The sequence below is a fragment of the Hemiscyllium ocellatum genome, chromosome 42 (genome assembly GCF_020745735.1).
Source record: "Hemiscyllium ocellatum isolate sHemOce1 chromosome 42, sHemOce1.pat.X.cur, whole genome shotgun sequence".
Classification (NCBI taxonomy): domain Eukaryota; kingdom Metazoa; phylum Chordata; class Chondrichthyes; order Orectolobiformes; family Hemiscylliidae; genus Hemiscyllium; species Hemiscyllium ocellatum.
Genome location: NC_083442.1, coordinates 12,738,020 through 12,763,488, shown reverse-complemented (window position 1 = coordinate 12,763,488; position 25,469 = coordinate 12,738,020). Strand labels below are relative to the sequence as shown.

General features: G+C 52.0%; 1 protein-coding gene across 1 annotated transcript; it reads left to right on the top strand.

Moving 5' to 3' along the window:
- Positions 1 to 4,070: 4,070 nt before the first annotated feature.
- ctxn2 (cortexin 2) lies at positions 4,071 to 21,353 on the top strand. Its single transcript, XM_060853828.1, has 3 exons — positions 4,071 to 4,177; positions 19,234 to 19,302; positions 20,130 to 21,353. The coding sequence occupies exon 3, from the start codon at positions 20,186 to 20,188 to the stop codon at positions 20,429 to 20,431; it is 246 nt and encodes an 81-aa protein (XP_060709811.1). The 5' UTR covers positions 4,071 to 4,177; positions 19,234 to 19,302; positions 20,130 to 20,185; the 3' UTR covers positions 20,432 to 21,353.
- The last annotated feature ends 4,116 nt before the right edge of the window (positions 21,354 to 25,469 follow it).

Here is a 25,469-nt window from a genome sequence, read left to right as displayed (position 1 = left end):
TGGAAGCACAGGTGATAGGTTGGATCGGGTTCAGAACCATGTCAACCACAGTGAGTGGGAAAGCACAGTCATGGAAGAAGGAAGCCATGACAGCAGCACCTTTTGGAAGGTGGCATCATCCGCACAGAAACGAAGGAACTGGGAGAATGGGATGGAGTCCTTGCAGGACGGGACAAGTTGTAGTGACGGTAACTATAGGAGCCAGTGGCTTTATAGTGGATGGCAGTGGACAGTTTGTTCCCCAAAATGGCGACAGAGAGATGAAGGGAAGTGTCAGAAATGGACGATGCGAAAGCTATAGAGGGGTGGAAATTGGAGACAAAATAAACAAACTTTTCAAGGTCCTGGCAGGAGTATGACGCAGCACTGAATCAGCAGCTGATGTACCAATTAAAAAGGGGGCCAGCGTAGGACTGGAACAAGGATTGTTCCACATAGCCCATAAAGAGGTAGACCCATGTGGGTGCCCATAGCCACTCCTTTAACTTGGCTGAAGTGAGAGGATGGGTTAAAGGAGAAATTGCTCAGTGAGAGAACAAGTTCAGCCGGGCAGAGGAGAGTGGTGGCGGATGGGAGGGCCTTTCTGGTTGAGGAAGAAGCTGAGAGCTTGTAGATCATCCTGGTGGGGAATGGAGGGGGGAGAGGGACTGGATATCCATGGTGAACGGGCGGCGGTTAGGACTAGGGAACTGGAAAGTGTCAATATGGTGGAGGGCATCAGAGGAATCGTGGATGTAGGTGGGCAAGGCCTGAACAAATGGAGAGAGGATGGAGTCATGGTATTAGGGAATGAGCTCAGGGCAGGAACAGGCTGATACCAGTCCGGTGTGTGGGTTTTGGGAAGGAGGTAGAAGTGGGCTGTCTGGGTTTGGGACAGTACAACGTCGGGGGCAATGGCGGGGCTGATCTCCAGAGGCAATGAGGTCAGTGACAGTCCTGGCAACATTGGCTCGATGTTCAGATGTGGGGGTCATGGTCTGGTGGTGGGGGTGGGGGGAGGGGGGCGGTAGGAACAAGTATCTGACAGCTGGTGTTGAACTTCTGCAGGGTACAGATCAGTGCGCCAGCCTGCCACCTTTACTGGTGGGTTTGATAGCCAAATTAGGGGTGGGCCTGAGAGTGGGGCAATGTCAGAAGGGGACGGGTTCGAGTGGGTGAGAGGAGCAGGGACACTCAGGCGGCCAATGTCACGTAGGTAGTTTTTAATTGAAGAGATCGAGGTCAGGCAAGAGTCTGAGGCAGGGTCCCAAGTGGAGGGTGAATACTGGAGGTGGGTGAAGGGATCAGTGGAATGATGGGGGAGTCCAGCCTGAGGAATTGAGAATGGAGACAGGGGGTGGGAAAACAGGAAAGATGTTTTCTTTGACTGACACTGTCAGAAAAGACAGAAGAGGATTGAAATGATAACAAACACATGAATCATTTTTGCTTCATTGATACGTTAAGGGCTGACAAGATTTCAGTGACAGATAAATGAGGCAGGTTAGATGAATGTTCCTGGGTGCCAACAGGAGGTGTTGGCACCCTGCCCGGTTATTGATGGATGAGGAGATCAGCCAATCTGCGGGCACCATCATTGCAATATTCACCTCGTGATGTGGGTGGATCTTACCCTGACCCTTGGGGAGGTCCAACCCACCGAAAATAACAAGCTTCAACCATTTCTCCCTTATTCACTCCTGATGGTACAAACGTTGTTGGCGAGACCCGCCTCACGTATTGCTTCGATGAACATCTTCTTCTGGCATGTGCTGGTAAGGAGAGAGCTCCAGGATGTTGAAGTGGAACAGCACACAGCCGAGGCAGAATGGGGTGCCACTTGCTGGGGGGGGGGGGTGACGGTGTTTTTGATCTTCTAATACCCTTTCCCATTCAGGAGATGGAGATTGTGAATTTGCAAGGTAAAATCATGGGTGTATTGAAAAATGATAATTAAAGAGCAAGACCAAAGGCTCAATGGTTAGCACTGCAGCCTCACAGCGCTAGGGAGCCGGGTTCGATTCCGGCCTGGCTGTGTGGAGTTTGCGCATCCTCCCCATATCTGTGTGGCTTTCTTCCCACAGACCAAAGATGTACAGGTTGGTAGATTGCCCACAGTGTTCAGGGATGTGTAGATTAGGTGCATTACGCAGAGGGGGAATGTGTCTGGGTGGGATACTCTCCAGAGGGTCAGTGTGGACTTGTTGGGCTGAATGGTCTGTTTCCACAGTGTAGGGATTCTATGAATGTGAATCAAACCATAGAAGATGTGTTCATCTCAGGATCAAACAGGTCCATTGTCCCGAAAAGCCTAATGCCAGGCTGTAAGAGGGGCAGAGTTTTTTGGACCAGTCCCTGCAGAAGGCAACACAAAGAGCTGCTGGAACTGGTCCATAAACGTACACCAACCCGATGGCCTAGTGCTTGGAAACACGGACGGGAGCAAAGACAGACTGACAGAAAATGCAAAAAGGTGACCGAGTCTTGCAGTGAGTAGGGTCAAAGCTGTTCAGGCAATAGTGATGGGACTGAGTAGGTCAAGGTTGAAAGACCAAAGGATGAAGGAAATAAGTCCACAGTAGATTGTTGAGATTACGGTGGGGTACTTGTTCATTTAATGGTTTTGAAGGAGGTTGGGAGCAGGGTGTGAGGTGAAAGTAGATGGGGATGATATCACAAGATGATCATTGGCTGCAATTTGGACAATTCCAAGCTGACACTGGTGTAAGATGCCAGAAAGGAGAAGATTGAGGTACTCAAGCCTGGAAATGACACACACACGGATAAAGATTTCTAAAACGTTAATTCAGGGGATGTGGAAATTACTGGTTGGAGCAGCATTCCTTACCCATCCCTAGTTGTCCTTGAGAAGGTGACAGTGAGCTGTCTGTGTGGTGTAGGTACAGCCACACTGCTGTTAGGGAGGCAGTTCCAGGATATTCTCCCAGCGACAGTGAAGGAACGGCGATACATTTCCAAGTCAGGATGGTGAGTGGTTTGGAGGGACACTTGGTGCTTCCATGAATCAAGATTAGAGTGGTGCTGGAAAAGCACAGCAGGTCAGGCAGCATCTGAGCAGCAGGAGAATCGATGTTTTGGGCAAAAGCCCTTTATCAGAATTTCCATGAATCTGCTGCCCCTGTCCTTATCTCTCGAGATGAAAAGGGTTGGGGATTTGGAAGATTTTGTAACTACCCTAGAATTTGCTATTCAGTGAACAATTCGGTAATTGTGAAAGATTAGAGGACTCACCTCTGGTTTCCTCTAGATAGTTGCTGTAAGGAGGAAGCAGATATAGGAATTGTAACGGAGGCATTGTGGATGGATTCTCAAAAGGCATTTGATTAAATGGGCAAAAGTGAGGGCTGCAGATGCTGGAAATCAGAGTCTGGATTAGAGTGATGCTGGAAAAGCGCAGCAGGTCAGGCAGCACCGGGAAAATCGACGTTTCGGAAAGGACTGAAGGCCATTTGATTAAATGCCACATCCTAGCTTGATGTGTAATAAAATTATATGAAGGGCACTTTTTTAAAAAAAACAGCGTTGGATAGGGGTTTGCCACCCTTCAGGCTCTCTGCCTTTATTCCTGATGAAGGGCTTTTGTCCAAAACGTCGATTTCGCTGCTCGTTGGATGCTGCCTGAACTGCTGTGCTCTTCCAGCACCACTGATCCAGAATCTGGTTTTACTCATTGCTTTTACCTCGTTGATTTTAACCCGACTGCAAATCCTCTTGCCTGCCTTGAAGAATCACCTGATGAAGGAGCGTCGCTCCGAAAGCTAGTGTGCTTCCAATTAAACCTGTTGGGCTATAACCTGGGTGTTGGTGTGATTTTTAACTGTGTACACCCCAGTCCAACACCAGCATCTCCAAATCATGCCTTGATGACACTTTCCTCCTCTCTCAGGAGATCCCTCTCCCTCTGCAACTCCTCTGCCCTGAAGCTCCTCAACTGTTGCTTTTCAGCTTGGCTGATGTAGACAGTGGTGGCCCCCAGGGGTCAGTGTTGGACCCAGCTTCCGGGTTTACACAATGAGTTTTCCCAAAAAAACCCAAACTTGCAGACGGCTCAGAAACGAGGGAATGATTGAACTAGGAAGACATACTTCAAGGAGAGGGGGGGGGGAGAGGTACCCACCGACAAAGTCACAGACCGCGCTGGGGACAGTCCATGGAGAGAGAAATCAATACATTCAAGGTGAGGTGTTTTTTGGAGCAAGTGTAAGAAGCGTAGACATTCAATAAATGTACCTCACAATCCGGGACACGGTGATGAAATGTGTGAGGGGGAGAGGGGGCAGATGCTGGGCTTGAACTCAGGCTCAGCTAGAACACAGAGCTCCTTCGAGGGTAGACCAGAGACTCAGTAACATGATCCCGGAGTAAGAAGGGCTTCTGTTTTCCCCCAAACAGATGACAGGGACGGGGCTGTTCAGCAGGAAGCAGCCCGGCTGGGGATTGGTGTGGGATAAGCCATCACCCACACACTCAGCCTGCCCTGTTGCATTTGCAGTTTGGCGTTCTTTCAGAATCCATCGGGGTCGCGGGGAATCCCCCCCCCCCCCCAGCCCACATTCCCGACTTACCCCGAGCTGAAGAAACACCCATTTGTTACGGCAAAGACCGATCAGAAACGTCAGGAAATGTGACAGTGAGGATTAGAGAGAGAGAGTGACAGTGAGGATTAGAGAGTGACAGTGAGGATTAGAGAGAGAGTGACAGTGAGGATTAGAGAGAGAGAAAGAGAGAGGATTAGAGAGAGAGTGACAGTGAGGATTAGAGAGAGAGAGTGACAGTGAGGATTAGAGAGAGAGAGTGACAGTGAGGATTAGAGAGTGACAGTGAGGATTAGAGAGAGAGTGACAGTGAGGATTAGAGAGAGAGAAAGAGAGAGGATTAGAGAGAGAGTGACAGTGAGGATTAGAGAGAGAGAGTGAGGATTAGGGAGAGAGTGACAGTGAGGATTAGAGAGAGAGAGTGAGGATTAGGGAGAGAGAGACAGTGAGGATTAGAGAGAGAGTGACAGTGAGGATTAGAGAGAGAGAGTGAGGATTAGAGAGAGAGTGACAGTGAGGATTAGAGAGAGAGAAAGAGAGAGGATTAGAGAGAGAGTGACAGTGAGGATTAGAGAGAGAGAGTGAGGATTAGGGAGAGAGTGACAGTGAGGATTAGAGAGAGAGAGTGAGGATTAGGGAGAGAGAGACAGTGAGGATTAGAGAGAGAGTGACAGTGAGGATTAGAGAGAGAGAGTGAGGATTAGGGAGAGAGTGACAGTGAGGATTAGAGAGAGAGAGACAGTGAGGATTAGAGAGTGACAGTGAGGATTAGAGAGAGAGAGTGAGGATTAGGGAGAGAGAGACAGTGAGGATTAGAGAGAGAGTGACAGTGAGGATTAGAGAGAGAGAGAGAGGATTAGGGAGAGAGTGACAGTGAGGATTAGAGAGAGAGAGACAGTGAGGATTAGAGAGAGAGTGACAGTGAGGATTAGAGAGAGAGTGACAGTGAGGATTAGAGAGAGAGAGTGAGGATTAGGGAGAGAGAGACAGTGAGGATTAGAGAGAGAGTGACAGTGAGGATTAGAGAGAGAGAGTGAGGATTAGGGAGAGAGTGACAGTGAGGATTAGAGAGAGAGAGACAGTGAGGATTAGAGAGTGACAGTGAGGATTAAAGACAGAGTGACAGTGAGGATTAGAGAGAGAGAGACAGTGAGGATTAGGGAGTGACAGTGAGGATTAAAGAGAGAGTGACAGTGAGGATTAGGGAGTGACAGTGAGGATTAGGGAGTGACAGTGAGGATTAGAGAGAGAGTGACAGTGAGGATTAGAGAGAGAGAGACAGTGAGGATTAGGGAGTGACAGTGAGAATTAGAGAGAGAGAGTGAGGATTAGGGAATGACAGTGAAGATTAGGGAGTGACAGTGAGGATTAGAGAGAGAGTGACAGTGAGGATTAGGGAGTGACAGTGAGGATTAGGGAGTGACAGTGAGGATTAAAGAGAGAGTGACAGTGAGGATTAGGGAGTGACAGTGAGGATTAGGGAGTGACAGTGAGGATTAGAGAGAGAGTGACAGTGAGGATTAGAGAGAGAGAGTGACAGTGAGGATTAGGGAGTGACAGTGAGAATTAGAGAGAGAGAGTGAGGATTAGGGAATGACAGTGAGGATTAGGGAGTGACAGTGAGGATTAGAGAGAGAATAACAGTGAGGATTAGGGAGTGACAGTGAGGATTAGGGAGTGACAGTGAGGATTAGAGAGAGAGTGACAGTGAGGATTAGAGAGAGAGAGAGACAGTGAGGATTAGGGAGTGACAGTGAGGATTAGGGAGTGACAGTGAGGATTAAAGAGAGAGTGACAGTGAGGATTAGAGAGAGAGAGACAGTGAGGATTAGGGAGTGACAGTGAGGATTAAAGAGAGAGTGACAGTGAGGATTAGGGAGTGACAGTGAGGATTAGAGACAGAGTGACAGTGAGGATTAGAGAGAGAGAGAGACAGTGAGGATTAGGGAGTGACAGTGAGGATTAGGGAGTGACAGTGAGGATTAAAGAGAGAGTGACAGTGAGGATTGGAGAGAGAGAGAGACAGTGAGGACTAGGGAGTGACAGTGAGGATTAAAGAGAGAGTGACAGTGAGGATTAGAGAGAGAGAGAGACAGTGAGGATTAGGGAGTGACAGTGAGGATTAAAGAGAGAGTGACAGTGAGGATTAGGGAGTGACAGTGAGGATTAGGGAGTGACAGTGAGGATTAGAGAGAGAGTGACAGTGAGGATTAGAGAGAGAGAGTGACAGTGAGGATTAGGGAGTGACAGTGAGAATTAGAGAGAGAGAGAGTGAGGATTAGGGAATGACAGTGAAGATTAGGGAGTGACAGTGAGGATTAGAGAGAGAGTGACAGTGAGGATTAGGGAGTGACAGTGAGGATTAGAGAGTGACAGTGAGGATTAGAGAGAGAGTGACAGTGAGGATTAGAGAGAGAGTGACAGTGAGGATTAGGGAGTGACAGTGAAGATTAGAGAGAGAGTGACAGTGAGGATTAGAGAGAGAGTGACAGTGAGGATTAGGGAGTGACAGTGAGGATTAGAGAGAGAGTGACAGTGAGGATTAGGGAGTGACAGTGAGGATTAGGGAGTGACAGTGCGGATTACAGAGTGACAGTGAGGATGGGAGAGAGACAGTGAGGATTAGAGAGAGAGTGACAGTGAGGATTAGAGAGAGAGAGAGAGACAGTGAGGATTAGAGGGTGACAGTGAGGATTAGAGAGAGAGTGACAATGAGGATGGGAGAGAGTGTGAGAGTGAGGAGGGGAGAGAGTGTGAGAGTGACAGTGAGGATGGGAGAGAGACAGTGAGGATTAGAGAGAGAGTGACAATGAGGATGGGAGAGAGTGTGAGAGTGACAGTGAGGATGGGAGAGAGTGTGAGAGTGAAGAGGGGAGAGAGTGTGAGAGTGACAGTGAGGATGGGAGAGAGTGTGAGAGTGAGGAGGGGAGAGAGTGTGAGAGTGACAGTGAGGATGGGAGAGTGAGTGTGAGAGTGAGAGTGAGAATGGAAGAGAGTGTGAGAGTGAAAGTGAGGATGGGAGAGAGTGTGAGTGTGAGAGTGAGGATGGGAGAGAGAGTGAGAGTGAGGAAGGGAGTGAGAATGTGAGACTGAGAGTGAGTATCGGAAAGATAGTGAGAGTGAGAGTGAGGATGGGAGAGAGAGTGTGAGTGAGGATGGGAGAGAGAGTATGAGAGTGACAGTGAGGATTAAAGAGAGAGAGAGAGAGACAGTGAGGATTAGGGAGTGACAGTGAGGATTAGAGAGTGACAGTGAGGATTAGGGAGTGACAGTGAGGATTAGAGAGAGAGTGACAGTGAGGATTAGGGAGTGACAGTGAGGATTAGAGAGAGAGTGACAGTGAGGATGGGAGAGAGACTGACAGTGAGGATTACAGAGTGACAGTGAGGATTAGAGGGTGACAGTGAGGATTAGAGAGTGATAGTGAGGGTTAGGGAGTGATAGTGAGGATTAGAGAGAGAGTGACAGTGAGGATTAGGGAGTGACAGTGAGGATTAGGGAGTGACAGTGAGGATTAGAGAGAGAGTGACAGTGAGGATTAGGGAGTGACAGTGAGGTTTAGAGAGTGACAGTGAAGATTAGGGAGAGACAGTGAAGATTAGGGAGTGACAGTGAGGATTAGAGAGAGAGAGAGACAGTGAGGATTAGAGAGAGAGTGATAGTGAGGATTAGAGAGAGACAGTGAAGATTAGGGAGTGACAGTGAGGATTAAAGAGAGAGAGTGACAGTGAGGATTAGAGAGAGAGTGACAGTGAGGATTAGGGAGTGACAGTGAGGATTAAGGAGTGACAGTGAGGATTAGAGAGAGAGTGACAGTGAGGATTAGAGGGTGACAGTGAGGATTAGAGAGAGACAGTGAGGATTAAAGAGAGAGAGAGACAGTGAGGATTAGAGAGAGAGTGACAGTGAGGATTAGAGAGAGAGAGACAGTGAGGATTAGGGAGTGACAGTGAGGATTAGAGAGAGAGTGACAGTAAGGATTAGGGAGTGACAGTGAGGATTAGAGAGAGAGTGACAGTGAGGATTAGAGAGAGAGTGACAGTGAGGATTAGAGGGTGACAGTGAGGATTAGAGAGAGAGTGACAGTGAGGATTAGAGAGAGAGAGAGACAGTGAGGATTAGGGAGTGACAGTGAGGATTAGAGAGAGTGACAGTGAGGATTAGGGAGTGACAGTGAGGATTAGAGAGAGAGTGACAGTGAGGATTAGAGAGAGAGTGACAGTGAGGATTAGAGAGAGAGACAGTGAGGATTAGAGAGAGAGACAATGAGGATTAGAGAGAGAGAGACAGTGAGGATTAGAGAGAGAGAGACAGTGAGGACTAGAGAGAGAGAGACAGTGAGGATTAGAGAGAGAGTGACAGTGAGGATTAGGGAGTGACAGTGAGGATTAGAGGGTGACAGTGAGGATTAGAGAGAGAGTGACAATGAGGATGGGAGAGAGTGTGAGAGTGACAGTGAGGATGGGAGAGAGTGTGAGAGTGAAGAGGGGAGAGAGTGTGAGAGTGACAGTGAGGATGGGAGAGAGTGTGAGAGTGAGGAGGGGAGAGAGTGTGAGAGTGACAGTGAGGATGGGAGAGTGAGTGTGAGAGTGAGAGTGAGAGTGAGAATGGATGAGAGTGTGAGAGTGAAAGTGAGGATGGGAGCGAGTGTGAGTGTGAGAGTGAGAGTGAGGATGGGAGAGAGAGTGAGACTGAGAGTGAGGAAGGGAGTGAGAATGTGAGACTGAGAGTGAGTATCGGAAAGATAGTGAGAGTGAGAGTGAGGATGGGAGAGAGAGTGTGAGAGTATGAGTGAGGACGGGAGAGAGAGTATGAGAGTGACAGTGAGGAATAAAGAGAGAGAGAGAGACAGTGAGGCTTAGGGAGTGACAGTGAGGATTACAGAGTGACAGTGAGGATTAGAGAGACAGTGACAGTGAGGATTAGAGAGAGAGTGACAGTGAGGATGGGAGAGAGTATGAGAGTGAGAGTGAGGATGGGAGAGAGTGTGAGAGTGAGAGTGAGGATGGGAGAGAGAGTGTGAGAGTGACAGTGAGGAGGGAGAGAGTGTGAGAGTGACAGTGAGGATGGGAGAGTGTGAGAGTGAGAATGGGAGAGAGAGTGAGAGTGAGGATGGGTGAGAGAGTGTGAGAGTGAGAATGAGGATGAGAGAGAGTGTGAGAGTGAGGATGGGAGAGAGAGTGTGAGAGTGAGAGTGAGGAGGGAGAGAGTGTGAGAGTGACAGTGAGGATGGGAGAGAGTGTGAGAGTGACAGTGAGGATGGGAGAGAGTGTGTGAGAGTGAGCGTGAGGATGGGAGAGAGTGTGTGAGAGTGAGCGTGAGGATTGGAGAGAGAGTGTGAGAGTGAGAGTGAGGACTGGGTGAGGATATGTGGAAAAGGGCTCTGTCTGTGTGAGTGGCGGCTGTCCCATGCACAGGGAGGTGTACTGTTGATTGAAAATGCCAGTCTGCAATAGTGTGTTTACAACAGAACTGTGGGCAGATGGCAACGTGACCAATGGGAGCCAAGTTTTCCAGGTGCAGCCCAGGGTGAAGGTGGCTCCAGGGGGGATGCAGAACTCTGGGTAATTTAGGGATTGGGTTAAATCTCCAAAACCTTGTCAACGCCTCGTACTCCTCTGAACTGTCCCCACATCCTGTGAGTAGTGCCACAGTCTCAGAGACAGACAGGAGGGAGACAGTGAGAAATAGAGAGGGTGGGAGAGAGGGAGGGAGACAGGGAGAGAGAGGGAGGGAGACTGGAGAGAGAGAGAGAGAGCGAGAGAGAGTGGGAGGGAGATAGATAGGGAGAGAGAGAGAAGGAGAGACAGAGGGGAGAGAGAGGGAGAAATGGAGAAAGAGGGAGGGAGAGAGAGAGAGAGAGATAGGGAGAGGGAGAGACAGGGAGACAGAGAGGGGGGAGAGAGAGAGCAGGAGAGAGACGGGAGAGGGAGAAGGAGAGAGAGGGAGGGGGCACCGTGCCTACAGCCCCACCTGGAGCCCGGTCCCTCCACCCAGGTACAGCTCAGAGCAACCCCGGGGCAGCTGGAAAATCTGTCCCAAGTCTGAGAGGGAGAGGGAGGAGAGAGTGAAGGAGGGAGAGAGAGAGGGGAGGGGGAGAGGGAGGGGAGAGTGGAGAGGGGAGAGAGAGGGGAGAGTGGAGGGGGGAGAGAGAGGGGAGGGGAGAGAGTGAAGGAGGGAGAGAGAGGGGAGGGGGAGAGGGAGGGGAGTGAGGGAGTAAGGGAGGGAGAGAGTGGGTAGTGAGGGAGGGAGTGAGGGAGGGAGTGAAGGGATAGGAGTGAGGGGGGAGAGGGAGGGAAGTGAGGGAGGGAGATGGATGAGGGAGGGGTAGAGAGTGGGGAGAGAGGGAATTGAAGGACATCACTGGGAGGGGGCTCTTGCCAGTGGATCAGATCAGCAACAGGTTCCTACAACCTCCCTCCATCCCCCACACCCCACACTTCAACATCCCCCACTCCCCACCCTTCACCATCCCCCACTCCCCACCCCTCACCATCCCCCCATCCCCCACTCCCCACCCTTCACCATCCCCCACTCCCCACCCCTCACCATCCCCCCATCCCCCACTCCCCACCCTTCACCATACCCCCATCTTCCACTCCCCACCCTTCACCATCCCCCACTCCCCACCCTTCACCATCCCCCACTCCCCACCCTTCACCATCCCCCCATTCCCCACTCCCCACCCTTCACCATCCCCCATCCCCCACCCCTCACCATCCCCCCATCCCCTATTCCTCACCCTTCACCATCCCCCACTCCCCACCCCTCACCATCCCCCCATCCCCCACTCCCCACCCTTCACCATCCCCCCATCCTCCACTCCCCACCCTTCACCATCCCCCCATCCCCCACTCCCCACCCTTCACCATACCCCCATCTTCCACTCCCCACCCTTCACCATCCCCCACTCCCCACCCTTCACCATCCCCCATCTTCCACTCCCCACCCTTCACCATCCCCCTATCCCCCACTCCCCACCCTTCACCATCCCCCATCTTCCACTCCCCACCCTTCACCATCCCCCTATCCCCCACTCCCCACCCTTCACCATACCCCCATCTTCCACTCCCCACCCTTCACCATCCCCCTATCCCCCATTCCCCACTCTTCACCATCCCCCATCTTCCACTCCCCACCCTTCACCATCCCCCACTCCCCCATTCCTCACCCTTCACCATCCCCCACTCCCCACCCCTCACCATCCCCCACTCCCCACCCTTCACCATCCCCCCATCCCCCACTCCCCACCCTTCACCATACCCCCATCTTCCACTCCCCACCCTTCACCATCCCCCACTCCCCACCCTTCACCATACCCCCATCTTCCACTCCCCACCCTTCACCATCCCCCCATCCTCCACTCCCCATCCTTCACCATCCCCCATCCCCCACTCCCCACCCTTCACCATCCCCCATCCCCCACTCCCCACCCTTCACCATCCCCCCATCCTCCACTCCCCACCCTTCACCATCCCCCATCCCCCACTCCCCACCCTTCACCATCCCCCCATCCTCCACTCCCCACCCCTCACCATCCCCCCCTCCCCACCCTTCACCATCCTCCCATCCCCCACTCCCCACCCTTCACCATCCCCCACTCCCCACCCTTCACCATCCCCTCATCCCCCACTCCCCACCCTTCACCATCCCCCACTCCCCACCCTTCACCATCCCCTCATCCCCCACTCCCCACCCTTCACCATCCTCCACTCCCCACCCTTCACCATGCCCCCATCCCCCATTCCCCACCCTTCACCATCCCCCATCCCCCACTCCCCACCCTTCACCATCCCCTCATCCCCCACTCCCCACCCTTCACCATCCCCCACTCCCCACCCTTCACCATCCCCCCATTCCCCACTCCCCACCCTTCACCATCCCCCCATCCTCCACTCCCCACCCTTCACCATCCCCCATCCCCCACTCCCCACCCTTCACCATCCCCCTCTCCCCACCCTTCACCATCCTCCCATCCCCCACTCCCCACCCTTCACCATCCTCCACTCCCCACCCTTCACAATCCCCCCATCCCCCATTCCCCACCCTTCACCATCCCCCACTCCCCACCCTTCACCATCCCCCCATCCGCCATTCCTCACCCTTCACCATCCCCCTCTCCCCACCCTTCACCATCCCCCCATCCCCCACTCCCCACCCTTCACCATCCCCCCATCCTCCACTCCCCACCCTTTACCATCCTCCACTCCCCACCCTTCACCATCCTCCACTCCCCACCCTTCACCATCCCCCCATCCTCCACTCCCCACCCTTCACCATACCCCCATCCCCCACTCCCCACCCTTCACCATCCCCCCATCCCCACTCCCCACCCTTCACCATCCCCCTATCCCCCATTCCCCACTCTTCACCATCCCCCATCTTCCACTCCCCACCCTTCACCATCCCCCACTCCCCCATTCCTCACCCTTCACCATCCCCCACTCCCCACCCCTCACCATCCCCCACTCCCCACCCTTCACCATCCCCCCATCCCCCACTCCCCACCCTTCACCATACCCCCATCTTCCACTCCCCACCCTTCACCATCCCCCACTCCCCACCCTTCACCATACCCCCATCTTCCACTCCCCACCCTTCACCATCCCCCACTCCCCACCCTTCACCATCCCCCATCCCCCATTCCCCACCCTTCACCATCCCCCATTCCCCACTCCCCACCCTTCACCATCCCCCCATCCTCCACTCCCCACCCTTCACCATCCCCCATCCCCCACTCCCCACCCTTCACCATCCCCCCATCCTTCACTCCCCACCCTTCACCATCCCCCATCCCCCACTCCCCACCCTTCACCATCCCCCATCCCCCACTCCCCACCCTTCACCATCCCCGCATCCCCCACTCCCCACCCTTCACCATCCCCCCATCCCCCACTCCCCACCCTTCACCATCCCCGCATCCCCCACTCCCCACCCTTCACCATCCCCCCATCCCCCACTGCCCACCCTTCACCATCCCCCCATCCTCCACTCCCCACTCTTCACCATCCCCCCATCCCCCACTCCCCACCCTTCACCATCCCCCCATCCTCCACTCCCCACTCTTCACCATCCTCCACTCCCCACCCTTCACCATCCTTCCATCCTCCACTCCCCACCCTTCACCATCCCCCCATCCCCCACTCCCCACACTTCACCATCCCCCCATCCTCCACTCCCCACCCTTCCCCATCCCCCACTCCCCCATTCCGCACCCTTCACCATCCCCATCCCCCACTCCCCACCCTTCACCATCCCCTCATCCCCCACTCCCCACCCTTCACCATCCCCCACTCCCCACCCTTCACCATCCCCCCATCCTCCACTCCCCACCCTTCACCATCCCCCATCCCCCACTCCCCACCCTTCACCATCCCCCTCTCCCCACCCTTCACCATCCTCCCATCCCCCACTCCCCACCCTTCACCATCCTCCACTCCCCACCCTTCACAATCCCCCCATTCCCCACCCTTCACCATCCCCCACTCCCCACCCTTCACCATCCCCCATCCCCCATTCCCCACCCTTCACCATCCCCCATCCCCCACTCCCCACCCTTCACCATCCCCCCATCCTCCACTCCCCACCCTTCACCATCCCCCATCCCCCACTCCCCACCCTTCACCATCCCCCATCCCCCACTCCCCACCCTTCACCATCCCCCCATCCTCCACTCCCCACCCTTCACCATCCCCCATCCCCCACTCCCCACCCTTCACCATCCCCCCATCCTCCACTCCCCACCCCTCACCATCCCCCCCTCCCCACCCTTCACCATCCCCCCATCCTCCACTCCTCACCCTTCACCATCCCCCATCCCCCACTCCCCACCCTTCACCATCCCCTCATCCCCCACTCCCCACCCTTCACCATCCCCCACTCCCCACCCTTCACCATCCCCCCATTCCCCACTCCCCACCCTTCACCATCCCCCCATCCTCCACTCCCCACCCTTCACCATCCCCCATCCCCCACTCCCCACCCTTCACCATCCCCCTCTCCCCACCCTTCACCATCCTCCCATCCCCCACTCCCCACCCTTCACCATCCCCCCATCCCCCATTCCCCACCCTTCACCATCCCCCACTCCTCACCCTTCACCATCCCCCTCTCCCCACCCTTCACCATCCCCCCATCCTCCACTCCCCACCCTTTACCATCCTCCACTCCCCACCCTTCACCATCCCCCACTCCCCACCCTTCACCATCCCCCCATCCTCCACTCCCCACCCTTCACCATCCCCCACTCCCCACCCTTCACCATCCCCCCATCCTCCACTCCCCACCCTTCACCATCCCCCATCCCCCACTCCCCACCCTTCACCATCCCCTCATCCCCCACTCCCCACCCTTCACCATCCCCCACTCCCCACCCTTCACCATCCCCCCATTCCCCACTCCCCACCCTTCACCATCCCCCCATCCTCCACTCCCCACCCTTCACCATCCCCCATCCCCCACTCCCCACCCTTCACCATCCCCCTCTCCCCACCCTTCACCATCCTCCCATCCCCCACTCCCCACCCTTCACCATCCTCCACTCCCCACCCTTCACAATCCCCCCATCCCCCATTCCCCACCCTTCACCATCCCCCACTCCCCACCCTTCACCATCCCCCCATCCGCCATTCCTCACCCTTCACCATCCCCCTCTCCCCACCCTTCACCATCCCCCCATCCCCCACTCCCCACCCTTCACCATCCCCCCATCCTCCACTCCCCACCCTTTACCATCCTCCACTCCCCACCCTTCACCATCCCCCACTCCCCACCCTTCACCATCCCCCCATCCTCCACTCCCCACCCTTCACCATCCCCCACTCCCCACCCTTCACCATCCCCCCATCCTCCACTCCCCACCCTTCACCATCCCCCCATTCCCCCACTCCCCACCCTTCAACATACCCCCATCTTCCACTCCCCACCCTTCACCATTCCCCCACTCCCCCATTCCTCACCCTTCACCATCCTCCACTCCCCACCCTTCACCATCCCCCCATCCTCCACTCCCCACCCTTCACCATCCCCCCATCCTCCACTCCCCACCCTTCACCATCCCCCACTCCCCCATTCCTCACCCTTCACCATCCCCCCATCCCCCACTCCCCACCCTTCACCATACCCCCATCCCCCACTCCCCACCCTTCACCATCCCCCATCCCCCACTCCCCACCCTTCACCATCCCCCCATCATTCACTCCCCACCCTTCACCATCCCCCATCCCCCACTCCCCACCCTTCACCATCCTCCCATCCCCCACTCCCCACCCTTCACCATTCCCCACTCCCCACCCTTCACCATCCCCGCATCCCCCACTCCCCACCCTTCACCATCCCCCCATCCCCCACTGCCCACCCTTCACCATCCCCCCATCCCCCACTGCCCACCCTTCACCATCCCCCCATCCTCCACTCACCACCCTTCACCATCCCCCCATCCCCCACTCCCCACCCTTCACCATCCCCCCATCCTCCACTCCCCACTCTTCACCATCCTCCACTCCCCACCCTTCACCATCCTTCCATCCTCCACTCCCCACCCTTCACCATCCCCCCATCCCCCACTCCCCACACTTCACCATCCCCCCATCCCCCACTCCCCACCCTTCACCATCCCCCCATCCTCCACTCCCCACTCTTCACCATCCTCCACTCCCCACCCTTCACCATCCCCATCCCCCACTCCCCACCCTTCACCATCCCCTCATCCCCCACTCCCCACCCTTCACCATCCCCCACTCCCCACCCTTCACCATCCCCCCATTCCCCACTCCCCACCCTTCACCATCCTCCCATCCCCCACTCCCCACCCTTCACCATCCTCCACTCCCCACCCTTCACCATCCCCCATCCGCCATTCCTCACCCTTCACCATCCCCCTCTCCCCACCCTTCACCATCCCCCCATCCCCCACTCCCCACCCTTCACCATCCCCCACTCCCCACCCTTCACCATCCCCCATCCGCCATTCCTCACCCTTCACCATCCCCCTCTCCCCACCCTTCACCATCCCCCATCCCCACTCCCCACCCTTCACCATCCCCCCCATCCCCCATTCCTCACCCTTCACCATCCCCCACTCCCCACCCTTCACCATCCCCCCATTCCCCCACTCCCCACCCTTCACCATCCCCCCCATCCCCCATTCCTCACCCTTCACCATCCCCCACTCCCCACCCTTCACCATCCCCCCATTCCCCCACTCCCCACCCTTCACCATACCCCCATCTTCCACTCCCCACCCTTCACCATCCCCCTATCCTCCACTCCCCACCCTTCACCATACCCCCATCTTCCACTCCCCACCCTTCACCATTCCCCCACTCCCCCATTCCTCACCCTTCACCATCCCCCACTCCCCACCCTTCACCATCCCCCACTCCCCACCCTTCACCATCCCCCCATCCCCCACTCCCCACCCTTCACCATACCCCCATCTTCCACTCCCCACCCTTCACCATCCCCCACTCCCCACCCTTCACCATCCCCCCATCCCCCACTCCCCACCCTTCACCATCCCCCCCATCCCCCACTCCCCACCCTTCACCATCCCCCACTCCCCACCCTTCACCATACCCCCATCTTCCACTCCCCACCCTTCACCATCCCCCTATCCCCCACTCCCCACCCTTCACCATCCCCCCATCCCCCACTCCCCACCCTTCACCATACCCCCATCTTCCACTCCCCACCCTTCACCATCCCCCACTCCCCATCCTTCACCATCCCCCCATCCCCCACTCCCCACCCTTCACCATCCCCCCCATCCCCCACTCCCCACCCTTCACCATCCCCCACTCCCCACCCTTCACCATACCCCCATCTTCCACTCCCCACCCTTCACCATCCCCCTATCCCCCACTCCCCACCCTTCACCATCCCCCCATCCCCCACTCCCCACCCTTCACCATACCCCCATCTTCCACTCCCCACCCTTCACCATCCCCCTATCCCCCACTCCCCACCCTTCACCATCCCCCCATCCCCCACTCCCCACCCTTCACCATCCCCCACTCCCCACCCTTCACCATCCCCCTATCCCCCATTCCACACCCTTCACCAACGCCCATTCCCCATCATTTCCCCCAAACTCCCACAAGCCCCTCATCCTCTCCACCCCTCCCACTCCGGTAACCTCCTCCCACTCCTCTCTTTCCCCTTCCCCCTCTATCACCCCAACCTCTTTCTCTCTCCATCACACCTCCACCACCCGACCACCTGTTTAATCCCACCCTCTCCATCAAATCCCATTGTTGCCCACCCTTCCTTGTCCAATTCCCCTCCATTACCATTGGGACTGATCCTAGTGTAACTGGGTGGGAGGGATAGCCCCCTCGCTGCTGAATGGAACCTGGTTTGAGTTGACCTTCCTGACCTTTTCCCTCTATCCCTCTTTCACCATTCACACCTTTTCTTCTTCTTTCGTTGCCTCACTCTCCCACCTCCGGTTCTAACTCTCCCCCAAAACCTTACCCTCCCCGTTTCCCCAGTGTCAGCTCTGCCCCATCAATGCCCAGACCTATCTTCTTCCTGTACTCCTGCCCCTCCTTGGTGCTGCCATCCCACCCCCCCCCCATTTCCTCCCCTTTTAGCTGCCCCTCCCCCTCTACTGCTGCTGCAGATTCCAATTTCCCCCCTCCCCCATTCCTCCATTCGCCCAGGACAGGAAGCTGGGATTGCTGCGTCTCAGAGTTTCACTGAAGGAGCCGCAGATGGTTGTAGACTTCAACAACCCCTTTAGAAGGATGAGGAGTTTGTTCATGCTGCAGTTAAAACCTTAACCACTCAAAAACATGTTGTCTTCTCCTGGAGCCAATGCTTAATAAGTTGAATTTTTATCCAGTGTATGCCGTGTGTGAATAGGACACGCTTTCAAAGCCAACCGAAAATGCTAGAAACACTCAGTTAAAAATCACCTAACACCAGGTTATAGTCAAACAGGTTTATTTGGAAGCACTAGCTTTCGGAGCGCTGCTCCTTCATCATAACGTTTTCCGCCTTTATTGGTTAGAGTACAGGAGCTGGGAGGTCATGTTACAGGACATTGGTGAGGCCACTGTTGGAATATTGCATGCAATTCTGGTCAATGTTGTGAAACTTGAAAGGGTTCAGAAAAGATTTACAAGGATGTTGTCAGGGTTGGAGGATCTGAGCTATAGGGAGAGGCTTAACAGGCTGGGGCTGTTTTCCCTGGAGTGTCAGAGGCTGAGGGGTGACCTTATAGAGGTTTATAAAATTATGAGGGACATGGATAGGGTAAATAGACAAAGTCGTTTCCCTGGGATTGAGGAGTCCCAACTAGAGGGAATAGGTTTAGGGTGAGAGGGGAAAGATATAAAAGAGACCTAAGGGGCAACTTTTTCACACAGAGGGTGGTGCGTGTATGGAATGAGCTGCCAGAGGAATGGTGGAGGCTGGTACAATTGCAACATTTAAGAGGCATTTGGATGGGTATATGAATAGGAAGGGTTTGGAGATATATGGACCTGGTGCTGGCAGGTGGGACTAGATTGGGTTGGGATATCTGGTCGGCATGGACGGGTTGGACCGAAGGATCTGCTTCCATGCTGTACATCTCTATGACTCTATGACAGTCCAATACCAGCTCCTGCAAGTCATGGATGCCCTCAGGCAAAGAGAGTGCTTCCGATCAAATTTCACAATATCTTGCAGGTTAACTGTTTATTTCTCTCCACAGGTGTTGTGCCTGATCTGCTGAGCGTTTCTAGAATCTTATCTCTTCGTTCTGGACCTCCACCATATGCAGGTTTTCTGTTTATCCTTTTCTGTGGGAGATGTGGGTGTCACTGGCATGTCCCAGAATTCATTTCCCATCCCTAACTTCACAGGGAAAAGAGTCTTCTAAACAACTGAGCCTGCCATGGCTATTCCCAAGGGCCAGTCACATTGCTGCAGGTCTGGAGTTACATGGAGGCCTGATTAGATTCCCTTCAGTGCCGAAACAGGCCCTTCAGCCCAACAAGTCCACACTGACCCTTCAAAGAGTAACCCGCCTCCCTCTGACTAATGCTAACACTACGGGCAATTTAGCATGGCCAATTCACCTAACCTGCATATCTTTGGACTGTGGGAGGAAACTGGAGCACCCAGAGGAAACCCACGCAGACACGGGGAGAACGTGCAAACTCCACAGTCAGTCACCTGAGGCTGGAATTGAACCTGGGGCCCCAGTGCTGTGAGGCAGCAGTGCTAACCACTGAGCCACCGTGATGACAGTTTCCTTCCTGAAACAAAATGATTGGGCTTTTTACAAAACATTATGGTAGTTATTATGGTCTCTGGCACTGAGACATATTCCAGATTTTTATTAATTGAATTTAAATTCCATCAGCTTTCATGGTGGGATTTGAATTTATTTTCCCAGGGCATTTACCCTGGGCATCTAGACTTAGGCTAATAGGAAGGGTTTAAAGGGAAATGGCTAAACGCAGACAAGTGGGATAAGTTTAGGTTGGAAGCCGAAGTAGCATAGACATGTTAGGCCAAAGGGTCTGTTTCTGTGTTGTGTGATTCTACGACTCTACCACAATGTTCATGCTAATTCTAACTTCCATTTTCAAATGTTGTCTTTAGATTTAACGAAGATGATGCTAATTTTTAGAAGACCTTAAGGACACAATCCTGTGACAATGAACAATAATCACTATAACAGCTCCCTGGCTGGTGGTGTAGGCAACACCATCCACTCCTACCCACTCACCCTGGAGCAGAAAACTGCATTTGCTTTTGTCGGCATGTTATTCATTTTCCTGGGACTTCTCATTGTGCGATGTTTCCGCATCCTCCTGGACCCTTACAGCAGTATGCCATCCTCAACCTGGGCAGATGGGATGGATGGACTAGAGAAGGGCACCTTCGAGTATGCCTTGGCATGAAGTCAGCATGTCTTGGATTCTGGACCAAGTCTCCATGTTGGGCTATAAGTGCAGAGATCTCCAATGGTGGCACTGAAGGACCAGTGGAATGAGGTTGGCACCATCAAACAGTGGGCGTGCCAAGGATTTGTCATCCCTGCTTGGTTGAAGGGACATGATCTAATGCAGATTTAATTAGTAATTATACGCACTGTAGTGTTCAAATATGTCACAACAAAAGTCTTTCTTTTGGGTTTCATAGTTGGTTGCAGACTTTTGATTTGGTCCAGGAGAGATATTTATGCTAACTCATTGTAAGCTATGAAGTTTTATAAATGAGGACATTGGGAGTGTATTAACATATGAAGTTTGCATTATAGATCAGCTAGATTCTAAAGTCGGAGTAATATTACCAGGACGGGTGGTAATGACCATAGCAAATTACCGTACATACTCAAGTAATAGATGACCTCATGTAAAAGTCGACCCTAGTTCTTCACAGATGACAGATGAATGTTTATGAGTCAGTGTGCTGGTCGTCACATCCCGTTGCAGCTTTCCAGTCGGCCGGTTATTCCTCTCCATTCCTGGTCCTCCAGTCTGCTGGCTATTGTGTTCCACTTCGAGTTTTCAGAATTGCCACAATTCTTTTTTTATATTCGTTTAGAGATGAGTTGAGCTTCTGCTAATGATAACGTTACGAATTTTGATAGGCATGAATGTCAGCCCTTCAAAAATAGTATCCATGTAATAGTCGACCCCATAAATTTAACCTTAAAACATGATCAAAAAACTTTGACTATTACTATATATGGCATATTGTGCGAATTAAGTTAGGGGTCCAGGTAATTGTGGGTTAGACACAGCCAGCTGTAGTTCAGCATATTCTGTGCGCAGGTAATTGTAAACTGATCAGTCAGGTGTATGTAATCCCGTATTTCAAATGTGGATCCATGATGTTCATTAAATTAATGTTACTCCAATCTTCCTGATTGCATTGTCTATCCAGTTGTATAGGATTTCGAGACAGGAGTAGACCATTCAGCCCATCATACCTGCTGCGCTATTATGGTTGATCTGGTTGTAGTCTGGTTGTATCACTTTCCTGTCCACATCACCAGCTGTCCAGCTACCACCCCACACAAGGTACCCATCAGACATCCAGCTAACTCTGCCCCTGCATTAATTCTATGACCCACTTTCCACTGCTTCGTGAACTCCAGAGATTCTCATACCTCTGAGGGAAAAAAAGTCTCATTGCCGCCTTTTTCTCAGCTGTAGTCTCTCCAACAATAGGAAACACCTTCCAAGTGCCCATGCTATCCAACGAGGTAAAAACAATGACTGCAGATGCTGGAAACCAGATGCTGTGCTCTTCCAGCACCATTAATCCAGAACCCATGCTATCCAATCCATTCACAAGGTTACATGTTTCGATAAGATCGCTCATTCTTACAAATAAAATAACCCTTACAATCTCCACAATGGATGATCTTGTACATTTTATGTACATTTATAACTTTCTGGCACATTAGAAGTAAAGCAGGTCACTATATTAGCTCACTTGTACTCAGCTTCCTAATGAGAAATGGTCTTTTCAAGTTCAATTATTAATGAGGGAGTCATGCCGGCAAATGAAATCATTACTAAGAAGCAGCCAGCCAAAGTAAACCGAAAAGTTAGGACGGTTTAAAATTGTGGCTGCGTTCATCTCTGATTTAGAAATTCAGTCTTTGATGGATTTTCCAGGTTGAATCCTTCTGAGCAGCTGCGAGAATTTGTGAACACACCCTGGGCATTGTGAGATATTGGAACAGCGGGGTCGATTTTGGGAAGCCTTCAAAGTGACCTTGGATTTATTCCTCAACCATCTCCAGCAGAAACAGATCAATTTATCACATTGCTAATTGTGGGAGCCTGCTGTGTAGACATTGGCTGAGAAAGCAGCAGGGTATGTACATGCTTAAAAACACACACACACACACACACACACACACACACACCTGTGCTATACTTTGGGAGCTCATGGGGAAATGAAAGGTCACTTCTTTCCTTATTTTGACGCCGTATCAATTTTGGGATTCATTGAGTTAATTCTGACAACTTTTGTCTGTTACTGACTTTGGAAAACAACTGAGTTTTTTTAAAATTGGGAACTAACAATGATCAATACATTATTATAAGACAAGATTATTGAAGTAAACAGTATAAATTTAATCAAGAGCTAGCACAGTTTCTGGAGAATTAGGATGGGAGGATTATATATTTCATCATATAAGATCAAAGAGAAGCCAAATGGCCTTTCTGTATTTTGAACATAATTTCATTCAAAAAAAAGAACAGCATGATGTATTTTCTACAATATAATTTTGTATAACTTGCAATTAAAACCACACCTTATTGCCAAATTGTATGTCACATCGCCAGGGTTTGAGCTATAGGGAGAGGCTGAACATGCTGGGGCTGTTTTCCCTGGAGCATTGGAGGCTGAGGGGTTTACAAAATTATTAGGGGCATGGAGAGGATAAATAGGCTAAAGTATTTTCCCTGGGGTCAGGGAGTCCAGAACTAGAGGGTATAGGTTTAAGGTCAAGTGGTTTAAAAGGGACCTAAAGAGACAACTTTTTCACACAGAAAGTGGTGTGTGTATGGAATGAGCTGCCAAAGGAAATGGTGGAGGCTGGGACAATTACAGCATTTACAAAGCAACTGGATGGGTATATGAATAGGAAGGGTTTGGAGGGACAAGGGCCAAGTGCTGCCAGTTGGGACTGGATTAGTTTAGGATATCTGGTCAGCATGGATATGTTGGACTGAAGGGTCTGTTGTGCTGTGCAACTCCATGACTCTGACATCCAAATTGTGGCGTGAACAGAACACACTAATGTTGGGGAAAATGCTTCTTCTGCAGAGAGAGGGGGGAGTAATTTGCAATTTATATATATTCGGGGTATCCCTGTCTGAAACTAATGCAATTCCTACTTGACAATCCAATGTAATTATTGATGTGTGTACTTTTGCAACTCTTCACTCTGCTGGGCTGTCACAGCTAACAAGGTCACTGCAAACTTTGGCTCAGCTGTGCCTCATGTTTGCTTCTGAGGCAGGAGGCGATAGGTTTAACTCCCACTGCAGGGCCCTGTCTACAAGGCCGGGTTACCATTTCAGTGCAATCACTGAGGGAACACTGTATTGTTAGAGGTACTGTTTGTCAGATAAGACTTAGAACTGGGTCTCTTGTGGATGTCCACTAGTCCATGGCACTACTTTGAAGGAGAGCTAGCATCCTGGCCAATACTTGAACCCTCATCTAGCCCCAGATAAACCCTAGATTTACCATGTTTCCATTGATGGGCCTTTACTGTGTGCAAATTGGCAGCCAATCTTCCTACTCTACAGAACTGACATTTGTAATTGGCTATAAAACTGGGACTGACAGATCTTTAATCAGTAAGGGAATCACGGGCTATGTGGAAAAGGCAGAAAAATGGAGTTATACATTATACATTAATGTGTATACATTAACGATTTAGATGAAGGAGGTGAGGACATTTTGGCTACGTTTGCAAATGATATAAAGATAGGTTGAGGGACAGGTAGTATAGAGGAGGTGGGGAGGCTGCAGACAAACCTGGACAGGTTAGGAAAGTGGCAGATGGAGTACAATGTGGCTAAGTGTGAGGTCATGCACTTTGGTAGGAAGAATACAGACATGGACTATTTTCTAAATGGAGAGAAAATTCAGAAGTCTGAACTGCAAAGAGACTTGAGGGTTCTAGTCCAGAATTCTCTAAAACTTGAAGGTTGAGTCAGTAGTTCAGAAGGCAAATACAATGGTGGCATTTATTTTGAGAGGACCGGAATATAGGAGCATGGATGTACTTCTGAGGCTCTATGAGGCGCTGGTCCATTTGGAGAATTGTGCGCAGTCTTTGGCCCCATATCTCAGGAAGGATGTATTGGCCCTGGAGTGTGTTCAGGGGAGGTTCACGAGAAAGGTCCCAGGAATGAAAAGCTGAACAGAAAAGGAACGTTTGAGGACCTCTGGGTCTGTACTCGAAGGAGTTTGGGAGGATGAGCGGGATCTAATTGAAACATACAGAATACTGAATGGTCTGGACAGAGTGGATGTTGAGAAGATGTTTTCATTGGTAGGAGAGACTAGGACCCGAGAGCACAGCCTTACAGTAAAGGGGAGACCTTTTAGAATGGAGATAAAGAGAAACTTCTTTAGCCTGAGAGTGGGGGATCTATGGAATTCACTGCCCCAGGGGGCTGTGGCGGCCAGGTCATTGAATATATTTAAGACAAAGATAAGTTCTTGAGTATCAAGGGCTACGGGGGGGGAAAGTGGGAGAATGGGGTTGAGAAACTTATCAGCCATGATTGAATGGTGGAGCAGACGCGATGGGCTGAATTGTCTGATTTTTGCTCCTATTGTCTTATGGAGTTGAGGATTATCAACTCAGCCATGATCTCAATGAATGGCAGGGCAGATTTGATGGGCTGAATGGCCCACTTCTGGTCCTTTGTCTTGTGCTCTTAACACTTTGGATGTTGACAGAAAGAGCCAAATAAATCCAAATGTTTCCTTATTTTGTTTTCAAATCTTTCCCTTATTGTTCTCCCAATGGTGTCTGTAAGTAGTCTGTATCCCTCCATGTAGACGTGTGGCCATCGTACTCAGAATCTAACCATCTGATACCACAATACAGGAGTGTAATAATGGCACACACCAGAATCTAATCTGAATGTTCCTTCAATCCTTTTGAAAGTGGACCTAGAAAATATGTCAGAGAAGAACCAACAAATTATTTTATTTCACAAAAAATAAACAGAGTTATAATCAGACTCACAATTTGTTCAGCACAATTTGAGGTCTTGGAAAAACACAAAAGAAGGAAGCATACGTCAGGTATAGTCAGGATAGATTCAGTGGATCCTTAGAAGAGGGGACATGAGATAGCTTCGGCAAATAAAGTAAAGGAGAATCCAAAGGGTTTTTACAAATACATGAAGGATAAAAGGATAACTAGGGAGAGAATAGGGCCCCTCAAAG

Excerpts from the sequence above, each read along its gene's own strand:
- ctxn2 (XM_060853828.1), top strand. The coding sequence starts at position 20,186 with ATGAACAATAATCACTATAACAGCTCCCTGGCTGGTGGTGTAGGCAAC.